At 38.1% G+C, this 19,712-nt stretch overlaps 1 protein-coding gene across 4 annotated transcripts in view; it reads left to right on the top strand.

Moving 5' to 3' along the window:
- Positions 1 to 18,219, top strand: part of CUL4B (cullin 4B) — a 35,771-nt gene extending 17,552 nt beyond the window's left edge. For 2 of the 4 annotated variants that reach the window (XM_037989093.2, XM_008019464.3), the window contains 13 exons: positions 56 to 138; positions 827 to 894; positions 2,130 to 2,248; positions 3,290 to 3,482; positions 4,465 to 4,569; positions 5,386 to 5,496; positions 5,946 to 6,031; positions 7,128 to 7,235; positions 8,222 to 8,335; positions 9,878 to 9,983; positions 11,887 to 12,059; positions 14,229 to 14,381; positions 17,670 to 18,219. In XM_037989093.2, coding sequence (XP_037845021.1) covers positions 56 to 138; positions 827 to 894; positions 2,130 to 2,248; positions 3,290 to 3,482; positions 4,465 to 4,569; positions 5,386 to 5,496; positions 5,946 to 6,031; positions 7,128 to 7,235; positions 8,222 to 8,335; positions 9,878 to 9,983; positions 11,887 to 12,059; positions 14,229 to 14,381; positions 17,670 to 17,765 — 1,515 coding nt within the window. In that variant the 3' untranslated portion in view covers positions 17,766 to 18,219. Of the gene's footprint in view, positions 1 to 55; positions 139 to 826; positions 895 to 2,129; positions 2,249 to 3,289; positions 3,483 to 4,464; positions 4,570 to 5,385; positions 5,497 to 5,945; positions 6,038 to 7,127; positions 7,236 to 8,221; positions 8,336 to 9,877; positions 9,984 to 11,886; positions 12,060 to 14,228; positions 14,382 to 15,656; positions 15,715 to 17,669 lie in introns of all 4 variants that reach the window. The other 2 variants (XM_037989094.2, XM_037989092.2) reach the window with 2 other exon arrangements.
- Positions 18,220 to 19,712: the final 1,493 nt, after the last annotated feature.

Here is a 19,712-nt window from a genome sequence, read left to right on the forward strand (position 1 = left end):
TTTTCTGAGTGATTTATGGGGAGGAAAACAATAATATAAAAAACTATCTTTGTAGGTTCCTGAATATCTACATCATGTTAACAAACGTCTTGAAGAAGAAGCAGACAGACTTATTACTTACTTAGATCAGACCACCCAGTAAGTATTACATGCTGAATTTAATAGTCTTAAACTGTCGTTAAATCACTTGCAGCACTTTAGCCATCCTAAACATGTTAGAAACTGTTTTCAGGTGTGATTTGAAGTGTTAACAGTTGTTTTCATAATATAAACTTGAAGTTATTCTTTTCCCTAATTAATTAGTTTTCATCCAAGGATTCGATTAGTAGGGGTGGGTGGGGGGGTGTGTGTGTATGTGTGTGTGTTTAGAATGTAATTTAGAAATAATATTAGAGGCTGATGTGACCTTTAAACTCTTCAGGCCAATTAAAATTCAGTGGATCCCCCCATTTCTGTGCTTTCCTAAGTGTTAATATTGTCAGTCGGGGGGCTTCTGTATATAGTACTTCTTTACCTTCCTAATAAAAGTAGCAAAACTTGGAAAAAACCAACTACAGCAAGGTCTTGGAGATATTTATTTCATGATGTAAACCAAATTCTAAAATATGCAGTGGTTTTTAAAAATTTTTGCCCGTCAGTTCCTTTATGTTTTTTTCTTTAGGTGTAAAGTATAGTAACTCTGAGCACCAATAAATTTATACATAGGATAGGAATCTTGAAATTAACATAAAATGAACTATTTGATTCCCGCCCCCCCCCCCCAGGAGAGGCTTTACATTTTCCGGAAGTCAAACATCAATAATGCTAACCTTTTTTTTCCTCGTAGGAAGTCATTAATTGCTACTGTAGAAAAACAACTTCTAGGTGAACACTTAACAGCAATTCTTCAGAAAGGTAATTGGCAATTTGTAAATAAGAGATTGCTTTTTAAATGGTAGTGGCAAACTAGTAGGGAATTTTTAAAGATGTTGCCCTTTTAAAAGTTTGACAGCATGTGGCTGCATTTCTGAGGATGGACACAATCCTTATTAATCACAGTAAACTTCCTGGAGGTGCCAGTTTTCTTATCTGAAAATACAGGAACTAGAAGAGAGGGATCCACAAATACCAATAAAAAAACAGTGGTTGATACGTGCCTGTAGTATCAACTACTTGGGAGGCTGAGGCAGGAGGATTGCTTTAGCCCAGGAGTTTGAGGTCAGCCTGGGCAACATAGTGAGACTCTCGTCTCTTTAAATAAAATAAAAGAAAAAAAGTGGGAAATTCTTGACTTAATATGTTAGCTTTCAGTAAGGAAAGGTATTCCTTTTTACACTAAAGTGGTGAGGGTTTTTTGTTGTTAATGGCGTGTCAAACCAGGCACTTCTAATCCAAAGTGAATTTGGAGTACACCCTGCATTTTACTTTGAGAATGCCACAAATAGGTAAAAACTTTACCTTTCTCTTCAACAATATTTTCTTTGGTATAAAAATTTATGTATTTAGAAATTTAAGGCAGTTATACTGTTATTTCATCCTGAAAATCAAATATTTATTAGAGCCTCATTTAAATTTGACTTAATTTATGCATGGCTTTTGATATATTACAGGCCATATCTAATATTCTGAAATATAACTATGTACATAATATGGCTACTACATATATGAGGTATTTATAATGTATATTTATGTAAACCAGTTTTTATAAGTTTGTTTTTGCCTCTATCATGCTGAATGGCACAAACCATTATGGAGTTAACCATTTTTCTTTTTCTTTTTAATTTTTTTAACTTTTTGTATTAAAATAGAGAGGGGGAGGAGGTCTTACTATTGTGCCCAGGCTGGTCTTGACCTCCTGGGCTCAATCGATCCTCCTGCCTTGGCTTCCCAAAGTGCTGGGATTACAGGTATGAGCCACCGTGCCTGGCCTGTTTTTATTTTTATAGTGACTAAAGTCTCTATATTTAGTTTTTACCCAGAAAGATGATTGGGTTTAATTCAAAGGAAATCTTAGAACTCACATACAGACTAGTCATAGTTCAAACCAGTATCACAATAATGATTATAACTCAAATTTTATTAAAATGTCTGATAATCTTGTTCACTTTTTTGTTCACTATATTTTAATGCCAAAATGTTTTAAAATACAGGTTTAAATAACCTCCTTGATGAAAACCGAATTCAAGATTTGTCTCTTCTGTATCAGCTCTTCAGTAGAGTTCGAGGTGGAGTTCAGGTTCTTTTGCAGCAGTGGATCGAATATATCAAGGTATTAACAATTTACCTATGATTTTTCCCTCTTACAGCTTACCTACACATCAAGAGTGCATATTGGCAAGCATTTCTTGTTTGATCCATTTTTTTTTTTTTGAGACAGAGTTTTGCTCTTGTCACCCAGGCTGGAGTGCAGTGGCGCAATCTCAGCTCACTGCAACTTCTGCCTTCCAGGTTCAAGTGATTCTCCTGCCTCAGTCTCCCAAGTAGCTAGGATTACAGGCATGCACCACCATGCCCGGCTAATTTTGTACTTTTAGTAGAGATGGGGTTTCAGCATGTTGGTCAAGCTGGTCTTGAACTCCTGAACTCAAATGGTCCACCCGCCTCAGCCTCCCAAAGTGCTGGGATTACAGGTGTGAGCCACCACACCTGGCCTTGATCCAATTCTTTGAAGGGAATTTTAAATTTGTTTTAAAAAGTAATTGGAATTTTGAGAAGTTCAACCTGAGAATGGTAGCTGTGTGGCGTATCAGCTGTAAAACTTGATTTATGTCTGACATGATTTCTGTCTCTACCACTTAAAGCAGTGAATGTAGAACAAGAGGACTTTGAACCCCAAATCTCTTTCCTTTCTTCAATCTTACACTAAAGCCAGATTGCCATTTTAAGGAAATTGAAAGCTGACATCTTTAAAAATAAGGAAAAGATCCCAGAAGCTTCTAATAATACCCTGTTATGATATCATATGCCCAGTGATCATTGCTTACTATTTTTGTGATTATAGATGAGTGGTTAACAGTGTGGATATTTTAGCACTTAATTTTTTTGTCCTCATTTCACCATCAGCTTTATTTTGCCAGGTGCAGTGGTGCATGCCTGTAACCCCAGCTACTTGGGAGGCTGAGGTAGGAGGATCCTTTGAGCCCAGGAGTTTGAGACCAACCTGGGCAGCATAGCAAGATTCCATCTTAAAAATAGCTTTATTTTAGTTTTTAAAGATCTTTAAATATATATGCCACTTAAATATGATTTGGGGATTGTTTTCATTTTAGACAATTCGATTCCAGTAAAAAGTGGTAATTTTTCATTTTAGGCATTTGGCAGCACTATTGTAATTAATCCTGAAAAAGATAAAACCATGGTTCAAGAATTGCTGGATTTTAAAGATAAGGTTGACCATATAATTGATATCTGCTTTCTGAAGAATGAGAAATTTATCAATGCCATGAAAGAAGCATTTGAAACGTTCATTAACAAAAGACCAAATAAACCGGCTGAACTTATAGGTATGTTTTCCAGTCCTTTTTCCAGTTGTTTAATGATGTTCTTTGAGTCATAAAATGTCAATCTGAAATTTTTACCAGGTTGTAGTATTACTAATTCCTCATTTCTTTGAGGTTGCTTAGCTGGTATATCAAGTTTGAAAAGTGTTTCTAAAAACCTGGATGTAAATACTGAAAGCCCACATGTCAAAACATAATGTGCTTTCTTTGAAAGACAGTATGTTGGACCGTATTTACCTTATTGTTTATCTGTTTTCCAAGCCTAAAGCGATTTAGAAATGAGGCAGGGTATTATTTCAAACTACAAGAAAGGGCAGCATGAACTTACAGTTGTCAGTGAAAAAGGAAAAAGTCCAGGGCAAAAATAAACCTAATAATCTGGGCCCATTTAGCATAAGGATGTGATATATACTACAGTGCTTCTCAGGTTTTTCCACCCAAGTACCCTTAGTGTCAGAGGAGGCGATAACCTGAGAAGGTCTAGGGTCCTCTGCCAAAAGGATGAAATTTTGTTGCAACCTATCTACTATTTATCCTTAAACATGTGGCAAATTTCACCACTTACTCTGTGATGTATCTGGTTTATTTTAATAGAAAAGTAATGTTTAAGATTGCTCACTATTCCTATAAAATGGACACTCCAGAAGATTCCCCATGTCTTTCCGTGGCTTTGATTATGCCCCCACAGGGCTACATGAGACCTCCCCCACAGGATATCCCGATCCTATTTTCATAAACGTCAGTATAGTGGAAAGTGCATTTGATCTGGAGTCAGAACACTTGGGTTTATGTTCAGGCCCTGATGTTATTAGCTCTATGGCATTGAACACTTGATCTCCCTGACTTTGGAGACTTTAAAAAATGCATATAAATGTCTGAAATATTGAAAAACTCAGTGTATCATACTCCTCTTTGGGTATATATAGTGCCCAGTACCTCATGTATTCCCCTGGTTATTAAACAACAAACTTTTTCCCCATTTTAGCTAAGTATGTAGATTCAAAACTTCGTGCAGGCAACAAAGAAGCTACAGATGAAGAACTTGAGAAAATGTTGGATAAAATTATGATCATATTTAGATTTATCTATGGTAAGTATTTACTAATGTTTTAATACTTTTCTTTTAAAATAGCACTCAACGCCAGGCGCGGTGGCTCACGCCTGTAATCCCAGCACTTTGGGAGGCCAAGGCAGGCGGATCACGAAGTCAAGAGATCGAGACCATCGTGGCTAACACGGTGATACCCCGTCTCTACTAAAAATACAAAAAATTAGCCAGGCATGGTGGTAGGTGCCTGTAGTCCCAGCTATTCGGGAGGCTGAGGCAGGAGAATGGCGTGAACCCAGGAGGCAGAGCTTGCAGTGAGCCAAGATCACACCACTGCATTCCAGCCTGGGCGACAGAGCAAGACTCCATCTCAAAAAAAAAAAAAAAAAAAAAATAGCACTCAACAGAGAAGCTAGCAAGTATATTCAACCTGGAGGGAATATTTATTTGGGAATTACAGATTTAAAATTGTTTTTAATTCACTGGGGGGATACATGAGGAATGTTACCTGATTGTCCTATGCTTTGACTCTTGTATTAAGTGCCTTGATTTTTGCTACTTGGCTTAATCTCTTAAATATTGGCACCAAAGCTACCAGTCCACAAAAGCTTTTCTGAAGAAAAGTTAGTGCAGTCAAGACAGTTCCCATGCAAAAAAGTTTTACAATAAAGACTTTGAAATATCTGGCACAAAAATGGATCTCTACTGCTTCTTGCATTTAACAAACTTAGATAAAATGTATAAAGTAAAATAACTTGGAATAATGGTGTGCTTTATTAAAGCACTTTGAAGCAATTTTGTCAGAACTTTTTATTGGAATATTATAAATTTTGCATTTTTTTTTTTTTTTTTACATAGGCAAGGATGTTTTTGAGGCCTTCTATAAGAAAGATTTAGCCAAGCGCCTGTTAGTCGGGAAGAGTGCGTCTGTAGATGCTGAAAAATCAATGCTGTCCAAACTTAAACATGGTAGGTTTCTCATTCTTTCTGTTCCTTTTCTTTGATTTCTGAAGGAGAATGTTAGCTTCTTACCCTTTCAATCGATTTCCTCTTTTGTCAGTCGTGTCTATATATATATGATGAAAACATAAATTGAGCAAGCTCCTGAGGTTTCCAACTTATTGTACATATATCCAGAGTTGTTGTGTTTTTTAAGATAAAGCATTGTTCTTGGTTTTATTATTTGTATAAAAATTTCCCATTTATTTTATACCTAAATAGTAGATAAGGTTACTACAGGATTAAAGAGTTTGACTCTGAATTAATGGGGCATACACTTTGGGGTAAGGATTTCTTTTTATTCTTATGAAAGTTACAGATCATACTAAAGTAAGTTTTGTATTTCGTGTTTCCCACTTTTAAACCTCTTTTGTTTTTACCACTTTAAAATATTATACATGTACAAACATCTTTAATAGAATGCGGAGCTGCTTTCACCAGCAAACTTGAAGGAATGTTTAAAGACATGGAACTTTCTAAAGACATCATGATTCAGTTCAAACAGGTAAAAGTGAGTTAAACTCTTACTTAATTCCTCGAACTTAGTTATATTTAGTTATCCGCTTGCTGTGATTTGTACTGAAGAGGATAAATAGAAACGTGTTTGTTGTAATTACTTCATGGCAACTGAGGTGATATTCACAGTAGAAAAAAAATCATTGGTGAAATATAAGTATATTTGACCTACTTTAGGATTTATTTTTAACAAATACCCAGAATAACACAAAAATAAAAATAAAATGTATTGAACTGAAGTCAGTACAAGAAGAGCTATAGTGGGAACAGGGCTTTCCCCAGCGTCTTATCATTTGGTGATTTGCATGTTCAGAGCTTGCAGTGGGGAGAGAGGAGAAGTGATAATGTAGCTGTATAAAGCCTTTGGGGACACTGGGGATAGAAAGCTAGATCCACAGTTTTGAAGATGTAGGTAGAAAGTAGTTTTGAAATGTTTAAGAACATAGGTGATAGTGATGGCAAGTTAGATTTTCCTCTTTTGGGGTTTTAGTAGTGACTTCTTTACCCCACAATGTTGCTAAGGTGGGAAGTGGAAGTGAAAGAATTAAGAAAAAATCAGGGTCAGTAAGATTATGAATTCTATAGTAGCTACAGAATGGGGCTTACCTGCTTTGCCCTTTTCCTCTCTTTTTCCTTCCCTACTCCAGGCCACTCCCTGCAGACAGGCAGTGGAGCAAGCGAAAAACTGGAGACTTGGGCTGGCTGGTGGGGTGAGGAATGGGGATTGCTGCAAGATGTTTAAGCCATGTAGGGGTATTCAAAGGTGGGGATTGCAGGTGGTATTGGGGAAAAGAGTGGAGGAGAGATCCTGTAACAGCCCACTGTATGTGAGAAATTATTTAAGTTGATAATGCCTCTAATGAGGTCATGTGATCCTCGTATGCCTTTGTATCAAAATGTTAACCTCTGTACTTGCCTAATGCATTTTGTGTAGGCTTCATTTAAAGTCCTCTTAATAATTGCCTTTTATTTTAAGGATGGTCAGTGTTTGCATGTAATTTCATAATGGGGAACTTCTTAAATAGGTTATTATGATACAAAATGTATGCAGTTTTAAGATCTCAGTGTGTGTTTTGATCTTATAGTATATGCAGAATCAGAATGTTCCGGGAAATATTGAATTAACTGTGAATATCCTGACAATGGGCTATTGGCCAACATATGTGCCTATGGAAGTTCATTTACCACCAGAGGTAAGAGTTACTGTTTAGAACCTGAGTTATAGGCATAGAAATCATAGCATTTCCATTTTGCTTGTCATTTAAAAATAGATACTTAGAAAAAAATAGAGACCCAGGGCCTCGCTGTATTGCTCGGGCTGGTCTTGAACTCTTGGGCTCAAGTGATCCCCCCTGCCTCAACCTTCCAAAGTGCTGGGATTACAGGTGTGAGTCACCAGGCCTGCCATAGATACTTTTAAAAGTGAATGTCAGTAAACACACCAACACCAAATACCAACTGCTTTAATATTTTACTTTTGTACTTCTAAGTCCAGTTAAGAGCCTACCTAATAATGCCAAAGTTCTGGGTTCAGGGTCAGTTTCCCTGGCTCTTCTTCCATCTTCACAGATTATACCCCTCACTCTACCTAGTTATTAAGAATTCTTGCACATATTTCACCCGTAGGTGGGATTGCTAAATGATGGATGCTTGATTAAATCTATCCTGACTCCTGGGAAACTGTCTAGCCCAGGACTGAAGTCCATAAAAGGGATTAAGGCTAGACAGACAGATATTGAGAATCCTCCATGGAGATGATTATGAAGGCCCAGGGAGTAGATCTGTCTCAAAGAGGAAGAAAAAACAGCAGAGGCAGAACTTTAGAAAAGGCTCACATTTGGCAGATGGTAGAAAGAGGAACCTGTGAAGGAAACCAATGCAGAAGCAACAGTGAGATAAAGGAACCAGCATAGTGTAGAGGCACAAAAGCTGCTGCAGGTCAATGTTTCAAAAGAGTGGATGATTAAATGGTTCAGAGAGAGCAAAGGGTATAAATCCTAATAAATCCCATTTGATTTGGTGGTTGGGAGATCATTATTTTTCATCAGAGTGATTGGTGGACCTACTGGATATAGTCTTAAAATTTTCCAGAAATTATATCACATGAGGTAAGTATAAAAAGTGGTAAATGTGGTATTGGGTACAGAGCTTAAATAAAGCCTTATTTTATTTACTTTAGATGGTAAAACTTCAGGAGATTTTCAAGACATTTTACCTAGGCAAACATAGTGGCAGGAAACTTCAGTGGCAGTCAACCCTAGGACACTGTGTGCTTAAAGCAGAATTTAAAGAGGTAAGTGGATGTTCCCAAAACTTTTAGTTTTCATCTTTGTCTTTAATATTTAGGTCATCTTTCTTAACTGAAAGGTTAGGCTATTGTTTTGTGTTTTTTTTTTTTTTTCCAGACAGAGTCTCACTCTGTCACCAGGGTGGAGTGCAGTGGCGCTATCTTGGCTCACCGCAACCTCTGCCTCCCAGGTTCAAGTGATTCTCCTGCCTCAGCCTCCCGAGTGGCTGGGACTACAGGCGTGCGCCACCATGCCCAGCTAATTTTTTTGTATTTTTAGTAGAGACGGGGTTTCACCATGTTGGCCAGGATGGTCTCTATCTCTTTTTTTTTTTTTTTTTTTTTGAGACGGAGTCTCGCTGTGTCTCCCAGGCTGGAGTGCAGTAGTGCGATCTCGGCTCACTGCAAGCTCCGCCTCCTGGGTTCACGCCATTCTCCTGCCTCAGCCTCCCAAGTAACTGGGACTACAGGTGCCCGCCACCACGCCCGGCTAGTTTTTTGTATTTTTAGTAGAGACGGTGTTTCACCATGTTAGCCAGGATAGTCTCGATCTCCTGACCTCGTGATCCACCCGCCTCGGCCTCCCAAAGTGCTGGGATTACAGGCTTGAGCCACCGCACCCGGCCAGTCTCTATCTCTTGACCTTGTGATCCGCCTGCCTCAGTCTCCCAAAGTGCTGGGATTATAGGCATGAGCCACCACGTTTGGCTAGTTTAAGCTATTGTTTTATAATTGTATCCTAGATATCCGCATGACGACAGTGAGAGCTTGTCATAGCTTTATGTATTTTTAAGTAATTTTAGCTGTGTGGTCTTTCCACAATTGATTTGGCCCTTCTGCAAAACGAAAAGCAATGAACTTTTCCCCTACTCTTTCCTCACCTGTAGATGAAAACTTTACACTGCCACTTCCTATTTTTATTTATTTGTTTACTTTTAGAGAACAGGGTCCCACTCTTGTCACCCAGGCAGGAGTACAGTGGCACAATCACAGTTCACTGTAACCTCAAACTTATGGGCTCAAGCTATCTTCCTGCCTCCGCTTCCTAAAGTGCTGGGATTACAGGCATGAACAACTACACCCAGCCTAACACTGCCACTTCTTGACAGAAATCTTGTTGCTGGGAGCTACGAATAGAGTGGGAGTTAAGGGGAACAGTGTGCAATATCTAATCTCAAAAAACTTTAGCTTTTCATGACTAATCTGAGCCAAACAAATAAAAAATACATTTGAAATAGTGATTTCTTGCTGCTTGTGATGAAGATCTAGAATGACACATAAGGCTGATTAATTTTCATTACTTTATTTATAAGGCTTAAAAATAAACTGTTAAAAGGTCAGCTAATCCTTCCCCCTGTTTTAGGTAGGGTCACACCTAAACCCCACACTGAAATACTGTATTACCACATCAAGTGGCTTTGCTGGATAATGCTAATCATGTTTCTAAATCTACTAATTGAAAAATGCTTTTCCTGTAAGAGATGATTTGATTAATTTTTCATGTGTTTTTTAAAAAGTGATGGCTAAACACTTTTATTTCTTCAACAGGGTAAAAAAGAACTCCAGGTCTCTCTTTTTCAAACACTGGTGCTGCTAATGTTTAATGAGGGAGAGGAGTTCAGTTTAGAAGAGATCAAGCAGGCAACCGGAATAGGTTTGTGTTGAATTGGTTGATTAGCAAACATTAAGTGTTCACTATGTGCATACCACTATGTTAAGAGGTCTGAGGGACATATTTATAGGAATAATCCCTTGCCTCAGAACTCTTTTGAGGGTTTTTTTTTTTCTTTAACGAGGGTCTCAGTCTGTCACCCAGGCTGGGGTCCAGTGGTACAATCATGGCTCAGGCTCAAGTGATTCTCCTGCCTCAGTCTCCCAAGCAGATGGGACTACAAGTGCATGCCACCATGCCTGGCTAATTTTTAAATTTTTTTTTGCAGAGACAGGGTCTCACTATGTTGCTTAGCCTGGTCTCAAACTCCTGAGCTCAAGGGATCTTCCTGCCTCAGCCTCCCTAAGTACTGCGATTACATGCATGAGCCCCTGCACCCAGCCAGAACTCTTTTTTTTTTCCCCTGTCAAGATGGAATCTTGCTGTGTCACCTAGGCTGGAGTGCAGCGGCGTGATCTCAGCTCACTGCAACCACTACCTCCTGTGTTCAAGTGATTCTCCTGCCTCAGCCTCCTGAGTAGCTGGAATTACAGGTGCCCGCCACCACACCTGGCTAATGTTTGTATTTTTAGTAGAGACGGGGTTTTACCATGTTGGCCAGGCTGGTCTCGAACTCCTGACCTCGTGATCCGCCTGCCTCGGCCTACCAAAGTGCTGGGATTACAGGTGTGAGCCACTGCGCCTGGCCAAAACTCTTAATATAACCATAGGGAAAATGGGAAATGACGCTTGAAATAATGTCAAAACCAATAAGTACTGACTAAGTGGCTTGTGGTACTGACTAAGTGTGGTAGGAGTTCAGCAAAGCAAGGGATCACTGTGGACTAGCACAATTGGGAAAGCTGTCATGAAGCAAGTGGCATTTGAGCTAGGCCTTCAAGTTTTGGTCAGGGAGAAGGCATATACAGCAAGGGGAAATATTTTGAGATGAGATTGGAGGTAGGAATGGGCACAGTATAGGCCCATGAAGAGCTTAATTGTAGCATGGAATCATGAAGAATCATGAAGAGCTTAATTGTAACAGAATAGTGAGTTAAAAAATTAGGTAGGATGAGTAGGGCCTAATTGTGGAGAACCTGATAAATCTAGCAAATGCAAACCTACATTGTAGTGCCTCAACTATGTGGCATGGTGGAAGTAATTATTTGGACCACTTACTGAAATCAATGTACAGGGCAACTGGAAGGATCAAGGGATTCCAGTTTAGACACTGTTGGGATGATTCAGGCATAAAGTGGAAGGGCCTTAGACTAGAATGAGGCCATGAAAATGGAGAAAACTCATCTCTGCGGAAGCAACAGCTAGCTATTATGTTGAGGATGAGGGAGAAGGAAAAGTTAAAAGATGATTTCAGGGTTTCCCAATTGTGAAGGTTAGTAGTATCACCACTGACAGTTGGAAAGAGGACACAGTTATATAGAGATGATGAATCAGATTTTGGACGTGACTACAGTTGATAGTAAAGCAGCCAGGCGGAATTGCCGTTTAAACGTGCAACTAGAGAGAAGTGAAATGTCATTTTGGAAGATTTGGTAGTTGCCCACATCATATGATAATTGACACCTTTAAAAGATGACTAGGGGCTGGGCGTGGTGGCTCACACCTGTAATCCCAGCACTTTGGGAGGCCAAGGCGGGTGGATCACTTGAGCTCAGGAGTTTGAGACCAGCCTGGGCAACATGGTGAAACCCCGTCTCTATTTTTTTTTCAAAAAAGAAGAGAACTAGGAAAAAAGCCATTGGCTAGGACAAAGAAGAGTTGTTGGTGACCTTTGGGAAAAAATGAAACAGTTTTAATAGGGGGATGGAGTGGAAACTAGATTGAGGTAGAATGTGGTAGTTGTTCACGCTGGTAACAAATAACTAAACCTCTCTTTCTTCTTCAGAGGATGGAGAGTTAAGGAGAACACTGCAGTCATTAGCCTGTGGCAAAGCTAGAGTTCTGGCAAAAAATCCAAAGGGCAAAGATATTGAAGATGGTGACAAGTTCATTTGTAATGATGATTTCAAACACAAACTTTTCAGGATAAAGATCAATCAAATCCAGATGAAAGAAACGGTATTTCTTTCACTTTCTCCTAGTCCTAACACACTGGAATTATACATGTTAATAATCAAAATATATAAAGATTTTATACCTGTAATACTGCCAATACCATTAACATTTTCTGTGCTATGTCCAGCTAAATATATTTCCGTATTTGATTTTGGGTTTTTGGGAGAGTGCTTGTACAGGATTGGGTTGATACTCAACATGGTTTTATATCCTACTTTGTTTATTTAATATTCAATCTTTAGAATTTTTCCATGCCATTAAATAGCTTCAAAAAATGGCAAATGGCAGTGTAATATTTTTACATGGCTCTTACAGTTTATTCAACCACTGTTCATTTTGGGGCAATTAAATTCATGACTTTTTAGTATTATAAATAAAATTGCAAGAAACCTCTTTGAACCTAAATTTTAATCTCTTTGATATATGATAAATGTGTGGAAGTAGATTTTTTTGGGTTAAAGGGTATGAACATTTTAGGAGTCTTAGTACATAATGTCATATTGTGTTCCAGAAAGACTGAACCAGTTTATACTCTGTCCAGCAGCATATGAGAGCCTGTCTTACTATTGGGTCCACCAGCACTAAAGATTATATTTTCTTTTTCCAACTTGCTTGGTGAAAAATCTGAATGATTTATTCACTATTTGTTTGATTAACAGTGAAGGTGGGCCAGGCACGGTAGTTCACGCCTGTAATGCCAGCACCTTGGGAGGCCGAGGCGGGTGGATCACCTGAGGTCAGGAGTTCAAGACCAGCTTGGCCGACGTGGTGAAACCCTGTCTCTACTAAAAATATAAAAATTAGCTGGGCGTGGTAGTGCGTGCTTGTAGTCCTAGCTACTTGGGAGGCTGAGGCATGAGAATCACCTGAACCCAGGATGTGGAGGTTGCAGTGAGCTGAGATCGCGCCACTGTACTGCAGCCTGGGTGACAGTGAGACTCTGTCTAAAAAAAAGAAAAAAACAAAAACAGTGAAGGTGAATATTTTGTTTGTTTTTGCCGTTTGAATTTGTAAGAGACTTCCAACTGCAGCATCCTGAAACTGATGGTTTCAGTTCCAATAAGGTTTAATGCAATATTTGAAAAAAAAAATTTTTTTTTTTTTTTTTTTGATATGGAGTCTCACTCTGTCACCCAGGCTAGAGTCAGTGGCGCGATCTTGACTCACTGCAACCTCTGCCTTCTGGGTTCGAGTGGTTTTTCTGCCTCAGCCTCCTGAGTAGCTGGGACTACAGGCGTGCACCACCACGCCCAGCTAATTTTTGTATTTTAAGTAAAGATGAGTTTTCACCAGATTGGCCAGGCTAGTCTCAAAACTGCTGACCTCACGATCCACCCACGTCGGCCTCCCAAAGTGCTGGGATTACATGTGTGAGCCACTGCGCCCAGCCGAGAAAAGTTTTAATGTAGGACAGCGACCGGTATCTTCAAACAAGTTCCTGTCATTTTCACATACACATCAAAGGATATTTTCTTAAAGGATTACCGTGTCCTTACTTTTAAAATGTTTATGCTGTACCAGGAAGAAACTGCTGCAAAAAGCCCAGACTTTTTTTGGTTTAGTTACGAAAGATGAACATTTTTGCTTTAGCATCAAGATTGGTAAACCGCCTCCTAAATACCTACATGTCTATAAGTCTTGAAGGATTGTAAGCATTAATGGCATGCATGTCTGATTTATATATTACAAAATAAAAATTAATTTTCAAAGAGTTTGACTCTTAACTAGTTTGCTTAGCCAGTTAATACCATGCCTTGAGTTGGGTCAGACAGAGTCAGTCACTTTATAGAAAAGCTATTGTCATAGAGAAATCTGGTTAACAATCCATTGAAACTGATACACATATTTAGAAGATATCAAAGACAGAGTAAAAAAACAAAATGTTAAATTCCATATCAGCTATCTCTACTTCTAGAAAAGCAATTCAAAGATGATGTTTTTCTATTAACTAATATTAGCATTACTTCATTGGTATAGGGCAATATAATCAGAACAGAAAGGAGTTATGTTTGTAGGCTTTTTCTCTGTCAGCATCTATATTTATAAGACCCCAATTAGAAAATTCAGTACCTTTAAAGCAATAACAATGCCATATCCCTAAAATGCACAATTTATGTAAATAGTCAGGTTTTGCTTCTGGTATAATTCTTAGGTTTAAAACTTTTTTGTTAGGTTGAAGAACAAGCAAGCACTACAGAAAGAGTATTTCAAGACAGACAATATCAAATTGATGCTGCAATTGTTCGAATTATGAAGATGAGAAAGACACTTAGCCACAATCTCCTTGTTTCAGAAGTGTACAACCAGTTGAAATTTCCAGTTAAGGTAGGTACTTCTGTGTTTTCCTATTGAGCGTGTTATAAATAAAAGAAAGTAGGTTAGATTTTCAGATACAAATCTTGCAAACATAAAGCGTCATGACCATTTAGAGAGAGAAAAGTTTTAATTTTCCATGTTGATGCATATGATTTCCAAAAAAACTTTGTTGGCATATGTGGGCAGCAGTGACAAAAGGGGAAAATAACAGAAAATCCTGGATACCTGAAAGTTTAACTGCTAAGTGAGTCTTTGAAATTTTCAAGTTTATTCACTATATTTCTTTTGAACTTCTTGGTTGGTTTATTTACTACTTTTCCTCTTGAAATACCATGGTATTTGTTGAAATACCATGGTATTTGACAGATTCGGTTATTGTGGATTGAGTTAAATCTCCTGTTTAGTTAGCTTATATAAGAGATCATCTGTTAAAGACCATGCAGATAACTAGTCATCATTAAGCATCTTTTTGAAAAGTGTAGTGATAGTTCTGGTAAACTGAAATTGGTCATTAAATGGAAATGTTCCACTGTGAGTGCCCAATAATAAAGTCACTTAATGTGATGTCGTACTGGCCTATTTTCCAAGTTTTAGGAGGTAGATAGCCAAACCCTTGGATGATAAACATTGATAGAGTTTGAATAGACTGCTAGCTATTAGGGTTCTTATGAGCTTTAGACTTTCATAAATCACTTCACTTTGCTGATCTTGTTTCCTCTTTTGTAAAATTGAGATAATAGTGCTTACCTTGTAGGATTATTGTGAGGTTTAAATGAGATCATGAATGTAAAAATCTTAGCACTGGACCTGGTACATAATAAGCACTCTGTAGCTCTTAGTTCTAATAAGGTAAGCATTTTCTTTTCTCCAAACCTAATATTGCATTCCTTATTACCACACTCTTACCCTCATGCTCTGCCTAACAATCATTTCAGCTGAAGCCAGAGAGATCACTGATGCTGGGGAAATTAGGGAATCGCTGTAGTTAATATTGTGCTGATATTCTAGGTCTTTCACTGTAATTAAGATAAAGTCATTTGATTTCCAAACCTTGGGATTTCTGGATAAAATTTTCACTGCTGCATCAGACTGTCTCACCTCTTTTCCCCTCTTGAACAAGTGGTCATTTTACTTATACTGAAAAACTTTCTATTAGCAAACAAGATTATATTATATTTACAGGCTAGATACATAAGATATATAGTGGAATTTTGTCATCCAGGAGCTTAGAATGCAATCATGAAGATAAAGCTACAAGCTTTCTTGATTACTTTTAAATCACAGGATGCAGAAATCCAAGTCAGATGCATTAAACCAGAAGTATGAAGATCTAAATTATGAGGTACTTCATTTATCAAGCCATTTCATGTAGTTTTTTTTTTTTTTTTTTTTTTTTTTTTTTTTTTTTTTTTTTTTGAGATGGAGTCTCACTCTGTCATCCAGGCTTGATTGCAGTGGCGTGATCTCGGCTCACTGCAACTTCCGCCTCCCGGGTTCAAGCAATTCTTCTGCCTCAGCCTCTCAAGTAGCTGGGACTACAGGTGCGCACGACCACGCCTGGCTAATTTTTGTATTTTCAGTAGAGACAGTGTTTCACCATATTGGCGAGACTGGTCTCAAACTCCTGACCTCATGATCCGCCCACCTCAGCCTCCCAGAGTGCTGGGATTACAGGCATGAGCCACTGCACCTGGCCAGTATTCTTTTAAATAGTGATTTTTTTTTTTTTTGAGATGAAGTCTTCTTGCTCTGTCACCCAGGTTGGAGTGCAGTGGCGTAATCTCAGCTCACTACAACCTCCACCTCCCAGGTTCAAGCAATTCTCCTGCCTCAGCCTCCCTAGTAGCTAAGACTACAGGCACCCGCCACCGCACCTGGCTAATTTTTGTATTTTTAGTACAGATGGGGTTTTGCCATGTTAGCCAGTCTGGTCTTGAACTCCTGACCTCAGGTGATCCACCCGTCTTAGCCTCCCAAAGTGCTGGGATTACAGGCATGAGCCACCACACCTGGTCTAAATAGTGATTTTGTCAATACATTTTAAATCTTAATTTATAAAAATTAAGCCAACTAACTCTTGCCCAAAGTAAAGGTGTAATTCACAAACTATCTTGACAAAACTAGTATTCAGTGTTCTTAAACTACCTTATAGTCCTCATGTGAAGTTACAATAAATGTAGTCTTTTGTATTTAACCACGCAAAGGGTAGCTGCTTCTGGCATGACCTCTTTAAAATAGAAAAGTAATAGAAAGTATTGCGTAACAATATGACAAGGGTGTGACAGTTTAATGTATGTATAGTATATAGTACGGGTTGAACACCTTTAATGAGAAAATCCAAAATCTGAAATGCTCTAAAATTGGAAACTTTTTGAATGCCAACATGATGCCACGGGTGGAAAATTCCACACTTTACGTCATTTGACAGGTTGCAGTCAAAACTTTGTTTCATGCACAAAAGGTATAAAATTATCTTCAGGCTATGTAAGGTATATATGAAACATAGATGAATTTTGTGTTTAGACTTGGGTCCCATCTCCATGATATCTCACTATGTATATGCAAATATTCCAAAATGAAAAAATCAGGACCAGGCAGGGTAGCTCATACCTGTGAGTACTGGGATTCCAGTACTATGGGAGGCTGAGGCTGGGGGGAATCACTCAAGAACAAGAGTTTAAGGTAAGCCTGGGCAACATAGCAAGACCCTGTCTATTTTTTAAAAAATTAAGAACTATTAAAAAAAATTAAAAATCGAAAACATTTCTGGTGTTAAAAAATCTTCAACATAGCTGAGCATGGTGGCTCATACCTGTAATCCCAGCACTTTGGGAGGCCGAGGCAGGTGGATCACCTGAGGTCAGGAGTTTGAGACCAACCTGGCCAATATGGTGACACCCCGTCTCTACGAAAAATACAAAAATTAGCCGGGCATGGTAGCTTGTGTCTGTAGTCCCAGCTACTTGGGAGCCTGAGGCAGAAGAATCGCTTGAACCCAGGAGGTGGAGGTTGCAGTGAGCCGAGGTGGTGCCACTGCACTCCAGGCTGGGTGACAGAGTGAGACTCCGTCTCAAAAAAAAAAAAAAAAAAAGAATCTTCAACGTGTATAAAACATTTTTAAACCTGGTTTATTTTCATGATATTTTTCTCTAAAAAAGATATTTAAATAAATAAAAATTTTAAAAAAGGAGATTAAATTCGTGAGCCAAAACTGTTGTCTTTTTAATGGGGTGTTAACTAAATGGGCTTGAGCCAATGATAATGAACTTTACATTGAAAATTTGCCTTCTCTTACAGCCTGCTGATCTTAAGAAGAGAATAGAATCTTTAATTGACCGGGACTACATGGAAAGAGATAAAGAAAATCCAAACCAGTACAACTATATTGCATAGAATGTTGCAGCATTTGGTGTCATATGCAGTAGCCAGTGGATAAACTAACCTGTTGATTCAATATTATTTGACTCCTTTTTTACTACCGATGACCAAATGAAGCAGTGTAATTAATGGAAATAGTTGAGTGGACTTTTTCTCAGTGGTTAACATGCCCATTTTAAAGAGTAATACTTACCTTTAAGAAGAATGTTGTTGAACTCTTTGCATGTTATTTAGTATGATGTGCAGAAAACACTTAAGAACGTACCTGGTCTTCATGAATTCCTCTTTGGAACTGGGAAAGAGATCCCTGTGGCTATTAAAAATGGGGGAGGGTTCTTATATACCATTAATTATGAAGCAAAAGGTTTATTTGCTTAAAATGTCATTTAAAGATACTTAAACTGCATGCAAACTTTATTTACTGTACAGAGTTCTGGATGTATTTATCAAATAGAAAAACCACCCTTGACTTGGTTGTTCACCCGTTTTGTGATTTCCCTTGAAAAGAGAAATGAATTGTCATAGCTATTGATATTTTACTAGGTAATGTTCTGTTACACTGAAAGGGATGTTTTTTAAAAAAATTATTTGGAAACAAGTTTTCAAGTAGGGGGACAGTTGCTTACATAATATCTTGTATATTCACATCCTAAAAATTTTCATTTATGAGTATGGGATGTGTATATATGTCTTAGCCCCAAGTTAACTGTGCTGATTAACAAGTACTTATAAAAATAGCTAAAATAGAAAATTAATGATCAGTTGTACTAGAGGAACATCATAGAAGAGAAAAATCCAACTCTTTCTTTATATTAAAAATGAATACAATAAGAAAATTGCAGAAGAGACCAAAATGAACGTGTTTTGTAAATTGTTACAGGAGCAAAAACTTCTCAACTAGTTTTCAACATACTTTAGACTTTAAATGTTGTTTGGACAGTTTTGTCTTCAACTTGGACCAATTGTAGATTGTTACAGGCTTCCCAGGATTTAGCATTCCTATTTTCTCTACCAAAGTTTTTTTGGAAGCATCCCAACTCTTCTCTTTGTTGATAAATAAGCCTTTCCTGTCATCTTCATTTTAACTTCCTAAAACCCTAGATACAAAGGTCCTCCCTCATTTTTCCCACACAACCCCTGTTTGGGAATTTGAGATTCTGTGTCATGCTGGTTTTCCTTTCAGAATTGCTTGAAATTGAGTTCTCTTAGCCACTGGACACCTAGTTTTCAGGAGAATGTCCCAGGATTGTTTATATATACAAAATGGCAAAAGTACTGTTTTTCGAATTGATAATTCAAGCAAAAGGCTTCTCTTTACCATCAGTGTTTGTTTTTGTTTTGCTTCCTTGTTTCTATTTCCTTGAAGCTTTGAAGGGAGGAGAAGCAGAAAATTTTGTTCTTGTTTTTTAAAAATCAGAACTACTTAATGCTTTTTGCCACAGCATATTTCCTTGCCTGTTGGAGCCGTTAGGAAGATTACCTATGTCCTAATCTTCAACCTGAGGAGATTTTTGACTCTTGTGTCTACTGTTGATTGTTTTCTTGAGTTCTCAAAGACCTGTGGCCAGGTATTTTAAAAAGTTGCCTATTTCTTTCTAGTTGCATCAACTTGCACACTGGTGTCTAACTATATGTGGTATTCGGAACTTGTAATTCTTATTGAGCAGCCATTGCCTGTATTTTCTCAGCTCCTCACTGATTTCTTTATATGAGCTCAGCTGACAAGCAAATGCAGCTATTTTGTTTGCCCTCTCTTCATACCGTACGATCAACAACAGTGTTCTAACTCATTTCTGATGGTCTGTGAGATGTAGACTATTACACAAGATTCAGGTTACTTGTAAGCAACTTTTAGATAGAGTTGGTCCTGTTAGGAGGAGACTCTTGATATCACATTCGGTATCTTGACAGCAGGTCCCCTCCCTGAGGCTCTTAATTCTTTGAAAACTTGATGCTGTTTCA

Source organism: Chlorocebus sabaeus, chromosome X, assembly GCF_047675955.1.
Source record: "Chlorocebus sabaeus isolate Y175 chromosome X, mChlSab1.0.hap1, whole genome shotgun sequence".
Taxonomy (NCBI): domain Eukaryota; kingdom Metazoa; phylum Chordata; class Mammalia; order Primates; family Cercopithecidae; genus Chlorocebus; species Chlorocebus sabaeus.